This window comes from Notothenia rossii (genome assembly GCF_949606895.1).
Source record: "Notothenia rossii genome assembly, chromosome: 11".
Lineage (NCBI taxonomy): Eukaryota > Metazoa > Chordata > Actinopteri > Perciformes > Nototheniidae > Notothenia > Notothenia rossii.
In genome coordinates this window covers 56127863-56135883 of record NC_136910.1, presented here as the reverse complement: position 1 = coordinate 56135883, position 8021 = coordinate 56127863, and the positions used below count along the sequence as shown (strand labels likewise).

Here is an 8021-nt window from a genome sequence, read left to right as displayed (position 1 = left end):
TTAAGGTTTTCATTTTTTATTAAGATTATAAATTTTTAACAAATACTTTCTGCAACAGTTTTACCCGGTGATATACAATTTAGTAAGCACAAAAATACAATAACAACAAAATATGTAGAGAATGGCTGAATACTCTCTTTATTTTGGTACACATAGTGCTCTCATAAAGCTAATGCGTGGATCCTCAGGTTATGGCTAAATCAGGAGTTTGCCTTTTTAAAACAAAAGGACTCATTCTTTACAAAACAAATACAAATAAAACCAAGACGTGTTGGAGTTATGCATCGCTGTGAAGGCTTGGGAGTGGAGGTGATCACCAATAGCCCAGAAAGTGTTACAGTATGTTAGTGTGGAGTGATATGATGTACATCTGAAGTGTTTCGGAGGGAACAAAGTGTTTCACATGACAACAAACTGCTCACAATGTGCAAGGTCCATCTCAAACATTTCCCTAAAGGATCCTCAGGAGAGACATTCACTCCATCTTCTTTCATTTAATGACAATAGCTAGCAGTGGTGTGCATCTGATTTAAGGCAAAGGAAGTCAATCCATTCGATCAGTCACAAAGTGTTTTCAGAAGATTTGTGTGTCCCTTTCTGACAACAGGAGAGCCTGGACATGATGTGGCCTAAAGTCTCTGCCGGGGCCACAACTATTGTCATTAAAATGCTCCATTTTTTTTAAATAGCTTTTTCTTTTTTCCTGTAAAAATAAAGTTGACCTTAAAGGGGAGACCGGGCACTCTTGTAACGCTCCAAACTGAAGTCACCAGGACACACCAGTGAACCGCTCACATATATGTTATTGAGTTTTCAAGACAAAAGGTGTGCTTTGAGGTATAACTCCTGATACGTATATCTTCTGTATATTTAGAATCACTGTCTTTGTTACAAGTATGTGAAAGCTACGGAGGTTAGCATGTTTTAGCATGTCACAGAGAGGCTGGTTGTAATGCATGCTGGAAGAGACTAAATATTCAATATTAGTTCAAACATTAGTGTTTAAATACTATGTTTCTGAAGTAACACTTAAGCCAGTTGTGATGTTTGACACTTTCTGTGATTAAGGTTGATGGATAAACCTGTCACAGTTAAATGTCTAAACTGAAAAGTGATTTTTTTTTTTGCAGCATTACAACTTACCTCCCTGGGACTCTATATGTCACAATTATTGCACACATTCTGTAAAAACACTGATTTCAACAAATACATATTCTGCAGCACACCTTTCACTGTTGGCACACACAGGGGGTTGAGAAGAGTTGATTGGCAACGTTCCACTAAGGTTTCTGTTTACATAATGTAATGTACAAAAACACCAACATTTGTTGAAAATGTAACTACGGAAAAGTTCCACATATTACATTTTGACATGATATACAACCCTCTATAGAGAACCATATGGGAACGTTACTTTGTTTGGGAGCCTTCTCCTCATGATGGTCCCCAACAATAGCTCACAGCACTGGTTGTAGTTAAACACTTTAGTGGAAAACATTTACACCTGACCCCGGTCTCTCCTAATATACAGGTTTTGGATTTAAAACGCCACAATAGCTCGTGTCCACGCCCCCAGGCTGGCCAGGACCTGTTTGCTACAAATCTGCTCCAAGTCCGACTGTCTGCTGAGCAGCCCCGAGAACCCCGAGCCGAAGATGGAGATCAGGTTGGAGATGTTGGAAGTGTCTGTGTAGTCTATGTTGGAGTAGCAGCAGTCCTCGCGTTTCGCCCGTTTCCTCGCCGCTGTAAAATCTGAAACGTCCTCCACATCAGAGACACAGCAGCTGAACTCCACCTTCCGTTTCCTCGCCGGAGACCGCGCGCCCTGTCCGCATTGGAGCGCGTCGCAGCAGCAGCAGTCCTGATGGAGGTATCCGTTCTCCACCGTGGTCACCACATGCGTGTCCAAGTCCAGCACTGTGGTCTTGTTGCAGTGCGAGCTGCTGCTGCTGTTGTTGGCGGTGAACTGGTCACAGTGTGGCACGGGCGAAGGCTCCATGCAGCAGCTCCGGTAGTAGCAGGGATCCGGTTCCTTGCTGCCGTCATCGAGAGGAGAGCAGCCGAAAATAGCGCTTGATGTCCGGGCGTGCGCCGCTGCCTGCTCCTCATCCTCCGCGTCCTCTGCGTCCAGATCCAGAGGGTTGAGCTCCTGGATCTCGTTGCAGACTGTCATCACCTCCTCGTACTGCTGCATGCGATAGATCTCCGCGTATTTCTCCTTGATGTAGACCTGCCTGGCGTTCCGCAGAACATAGGAGACCAGCAGGTTTTTGTGCAGCTTGATGCCCCCTCTCTGCGTCCTGGAGTTGTGGATTTTCATTAAGGAAATGGAGATGAGGCTTTGCGCGTCCGCTGCGCATTCCATGGTGCTGATCATTATGATGTTCCCCCAGTCCACCTCCAGCTCCTCACCGGGAGAACTAACCCGAAGCTCGGCTATCTCAAAGGGAGTCGTTCTGCTGGTGGAGAAAGGTTCAAGTGAGCTCTGTGGAGAAGCATTGGACACAATGATCCGCCTCTCCCTGAACGCAGCAATCAGTCGCAGATGGCCTGAAACCAGAATACACTTTATACCCAAGACAGAAGTCCCGCCCTCGCCAGGAATAGCCAATCAGCTGCCTTGGATCTGTTGAGTGACAGAATGGCGCGCTGGAAACATGTCGCTCTCGACCAATCAGCGTCAGGCGGTTCCTGTGTACTATTCAAATTCCACCAGGTTGTCTAACAGGAATGCCCTCATTTCAGCTGCCCCGGAGCTGGGATTCCCAGAAAACCAGTTAGGTTTTCAGGTAAAATAAACGAGATGAACACAAAACAAAAAAACGATATGCATAGAGTAACCAGAGTTTATTTCAAAGAAAAATTAGGCAATTTAATACATCCAAAACCCATGCAATTGATCCACAAATATTATTTACAGGCTAATAAAACATTTGTATTTTGGAATAAGGCCTTAAAATGTTTTATTTGGCCCAAGTTTCTTAAAAACAGCTGAGAGCAGACTGTGAGAATATGTCTTCTTTTGTAGCTTTCACTCATGGCTCACTTACCTGTTTGTTTAAAGGGTCAGTTAATCTCTCTCTCTCTCTCTCTCTCTCACACACACACACACACACACACACACACACACACACACACACACACACACACACACACACACACACACACACACACACACACACACACACACACACACACACACACACACACACACACACACTTGGGTCCTGGTTCTGAGTTAAGTGTCTCTGAGATTTCTGTTGCTCATGAAGAAATTCAAATTCACTTTTGGTGCTCACATTATTGAAAATAAATGTAATTTACATAAACAATGAAGCAATGTCTCCAGACACATTGTCCTGTTACTATGGATAACTCACACATCTTACTGTTTTAAAATAAGCAAAAATAAAATAAGGCTTCAGTCACCAAAGCCTGTCCAACACCATTTACCAAAAATACCTTCCCACCAAAAGTTCTTGAAATCTAATGTCAGTATGCAAGTCTGTGTTTCTACTGAGCCTCATGGTGGCACTTTGGGGAAGAAGTTACAATAATTGATATTTCAACGTGAATTGATCGCTTCCAGTGACACAACACACAGATAATTATTACCCACATGCTGTTCTTAGGGCCCACAACGTTTGTGTCTCCCTCAGGGCTGTCTGCAGGCAGCTGGTTAACAGAAACTCTGCCTGCTCCGCACCAAACTGCACACAGAGACTGGCTGTCTGACACATTTAGCCACTGAACGAGAGGGAATATCAGAACCACAGATACTGAACCAGAAATGCCTCTGAAAATGATGTCATCTTAGTGGCACAACACAGTTATAACACACAGGAGGATGCATTACTCAGTAATTTGTGAAGGCAGCAGCAGGGGGGCATCGCGTACCTCAACACAGGAGAGTGAATATTGGATAAGGCAAACATAGGTTTATCTTGTGCACCTCTGTAATTAGAGAACTGTTGGAAAACACATATTCGATATCCTCTACAAACTCACATATTTAATTGTACATAGCTTAGCTGGGCTGCTCCAAGTGGCCATCCAGAGTCATTCATGCATATTTAAATAGACTGTATTCCAGATGATAATGTTTCATCAGTGGTGACACGCTCTAAACACACTGCACCCTCTTGATGACGGCGGGCAATAGACCCAAACTCTCTGCTTCAAAACAAGACAACAGATCAATGTTTTGTTCCAAAAGATTGAGTTGGAAGGTCACAGTGGGTCTCCAGCATCAACAAGGATTAGTTTTATCACAGTAGGCTGACATCATAGTGATTTATTGAACATAATAGGAACATTTAAAGGTGGGGTAGGTAAGTTTGAGAAACCGGCTCGAGATACACTTGTTGTTATATTCCATGGAATGCTCTTAACATCCCGATAGCAATGAATATCTTAAAGGTGACCTATCATGCAAAATGCACTTTTGTACGTCTTTTATACATGAATATGTGTCCCCCCCGGTGTTCCAGGGAACTCACCAAGTGTCAGAAAACACAACCCTCTCTATTTTCCTCCGTACCCAAATCTCTGAAAAAGGGGCTGCAACGGATCTGATACAGACTGATCCAGATTTGAACACTTCTATGACGTCACAGAAGTGGCGCTACGGCTATTGGGCCAACTCCACCAATCAGGAGGAGACAGCCACGGACATTGCCGTTGGAAAGCGCTGGAGACGCTGTAGTACATATGCCAGGCCTGTAGATGGTGCTGTTCTCACAGAATCAGCCCATGCAAAGACAGTGTTAAATTGAGCGAAATGAGGAATGGCTAAAATGCATGATCTGTTTGGTATTTTGAAAAATAAAAAGTATAAATATGCCTTATATAGGTATGGTCCTACACTATATTATTCAAATATAGCATGATAGGTCCACTTTAAGTGCTTTGACAAAAAATCCATTAAAAAAAAATGTCATCTGTGGAAGCTGTAGCGCTGTAAAAAGCACGACCAATCATCTGAGCCGGCCCGGCTAAAATAACTGGATGGCCTACCTGGTTGTCAGCCTTCCATCTGTGCACAAACTTATCTCGTGCCCTCATTGGTCATGTGCGCGTTCGTGTGTGTTGGAGGAGGGGCTCTGTGAGGAAGGGGCAGATTTTTTCCGGCTGTGTATTTTCAAATTCGAGCGCACTCGAGCTGGTTTCTCCAAAATGACCTACCCCACCTTTAATAGTGTGTTGACCAATTCCCTAAATATTCCTAAATATTATTGTCAGTAAATATGTAAGAACTGATCATTCACACTGTCAGTGACATGATCTTACTCTAAAGGCACCTGAATACCTGAAATGAATAAAGGTAATGCTTGTTTTCTTTGTGTATGAGTCTGCGTTCACTATAGTTGCAGCATCTCAACCTCACTCACAGGATCCAGCTTTGCAGTGGCCTCTACAGGTTCAATCACAGGATCAAAAGTTTGCCATGTGAGTGCAATAACCTGTGTTGAACCTGTAGAGGCCAGTGCAGCACTAGTTTTCTGCCCTGTGTCATCAGTTCCTTTTTGTTTTCACTGTTTCCAAATTCTCATCTGAGGCGGGACATCCACATTTTCCTGCAGGATGAATGAGAAGTTATGAGAATGAGGAGCTGCCACGCTGAGGGATGGCTGAAGGAGTTGCAATGTTCTCTATGAATGATGAATGTGTGATTCGGAGCAGGACACACACTGGTCTTTTCTTCCAGAGGAGGTAGCTGTTTGCAAAGAGGAGCACACCCCAGAGGTTTCCTGCACTTTCATGTATAAACCGCTCACTAGATAAAGGCTTGTTGGATGTGCTGCGGCTGATACTCAACATAAAAGGCAGAGCATCCACGCATGGCAATCTGTGCCTTATTGATTTGTTGGAGAAAAGGATTCTGTATGGAATACTCTTGGACATTTTTTAACCCTTTTGAACCAAACCAACAAAAGACAACATGAAAACACATTAATACAAATACACAAGATGTATGCATGGTCCTAAAACATAGCCGTGTTATAACACACACTGCACCCAGAGGAACTCCTAATCTATGAGTACATTTAGAGACGTAGAACTTGGTTTGGTCAAATTACAAATATATTGCCTCTCTTACCTCTATTGGTGCCATGTAGGCCTATAAATAATGTACAATGGTGGTACTAGGGATCATTTACTCACTGCATTGAGAAGGGCAAACTTTAATTATGAAGTATTGATGAATACTTCTACCAAAGCAATAGTTCCTCAGTAAACAGGGAAGTGCGGAGCTCGATTTACGATATGGTTAGCATAGCGTTGCATAAAGACCTGAAGAAGAGAGAAACAGCTTCTAAGGCTCTGTTACAACAGCCAGTGGTGACTGGTCATTAGGGGCAGGTGGGGCACAGCTCCACCTAGTGTCAGCAGAAAGTAATTCAAATAATAATTCCAAACAAATGCAAAAAAAAAAATACATCTTTTTTTTTTACAAGTCTTTTTATTTCATTATAGTGTACAGTAATCGATGCCATTTCATTTATATTGTATACAGTACCACAGTACACTCACTAAACTCACACGGGAGAAACCAAAAAAAAAATGCTTATCAATATAACTTAAACAACAAAGCCATGAAAATAAACATAAAAAAAACAAATACATCTTAAAATATAATTTAAGATCACGTTTAGTCATCTGATTCGTCTGTACATTGCTGTTTCAGTCTGTGTTCTTCTAATTAGTGTCCACAGTGTGCCTATTGAGGCATGTTGAGCGACGTGGGGCAAGCTAGCCCCTCTCTCTGCTGTCAAAATGAATGGGTGCTGTAAAAACTACACTGCGCATGCTCAGAGTATATTCTATTCAATGTGTGCGGCAAAAAAATAATCACCATAGGGGCAAAGTGCTGGCAACCTCACCAAACGTCATCTCATAACTCAGAGAGCTGATTGGCTGTAAGTACGTGTGCCGCGTTGACGTTGAAGTTGACCATCTACTTCAGCTTTGGTAAATTCATTTTACGTCATATCTTTTGTTGATCTCCTGTGTTTTGCCTATAGGCTATTGCTCTGCTGGATCGATTGGTATTGTGACCTCGTGATGAGTTTTCCTTATACCTCATTGGTCACCAAAGGCATTTTTAATGTACAATGCCATGTCTTTTTATGCTGCTGCGACACAACATTTCCCAAAAATGACTAAACTTATCTTATCAAGACTGACCCAATGACTGACAGCAGTAAAAACACACTTACGCACATCTCTAAAATACACTCAGATGTTATCTCATGTGTTCAAGCTGTTCTTCAAAAAGACAATTTCAAATCAATAAACATGCATAATAATTGCTCACAAATTCAACCACGGCCCGTCTACACTACAGGCATGAAAAAATCTTGAAGCTGGGCGTGTCTGAAGCTTGGAGATTTTTTGCGAGCAACCAATCACATGAATCTCCCGCCCCCGACATAGAGCTCCTGCGGTCACGTGACTTTTGGTTATCAGCCACCATTTTGGCAGTAAACATGACGACCGGCGCCAGCGTTTTCCTACCGTGCGAGTATACATCTCATTTTAATTCAAGTGAAATTCGGCTTTATAGTACAAAATTAGAAAGATTAAATATAAGCGACCCATATAATGCACCCGGTGTGCTTTTCAAGAGCATAACCTCCTGCTCTGAAGAGATGTACCCGACTTGCGCTACGCGGACATCCACAGCTATCTTGTAAGCTTTCCATCAGTGTACTCAGGAGACTCCCTCAGAGCTTACAAAAGCTTGGAGGCTTACAAATGGTGTCAGTCCGGCTTCGTAAACAACATTCAACTGTGGAGTCTTACATCCAAAAACTTCGGCATCATCACTGCAAGGGTAAGTATTAAATTATTCCAGTTTGATAGGCAGTGTCACGTTAGCATTGTTTGTTTATTAGCTTGTCTAGCTATGGCAGTGTCACGTTAGCATGTTTGTTTATTAGCTTGGATAGCTACTGCAGTGCGTCTGAAACTAGTTTGTATTTTTGAACGTACTCAACCAAAGTGGCTGGCGTTTTTAA

At 42.7% G+C, this 8021-nt stretch overlaps 1 protein-coding gene across 1 annotated transcript; it reads right to left on the bottom strand.

Moving 5' to 3' along the window:
• On the bottom strand, window positions 1–2976 carry ier5l (immediate early response 5-like). The gene has a single exon (XM_079656754.1). It carries the CDS (start codon window positions 2375–2377, stop codon window positions 1541–1543), a length of 837 nt encoding a protein of 278 aa, XP_079512880.1. The 5' UTR covers window positions 2378–2976; the 3' UTR covers window positions 1–1540.
• Between the last annotated feature and the right edge of the window lie 5045 nt (window positions 2977–8021).

What these genes read in the sequence shown, in the direction of transcription:
- ier5l (XM_079656754.1), bottom strand. Translation starts at nt 2,377, where the DNA reads ATGATCAGCACCATGGAATGCGCAGCGGACGCGCAAAGCCTCATCTCC.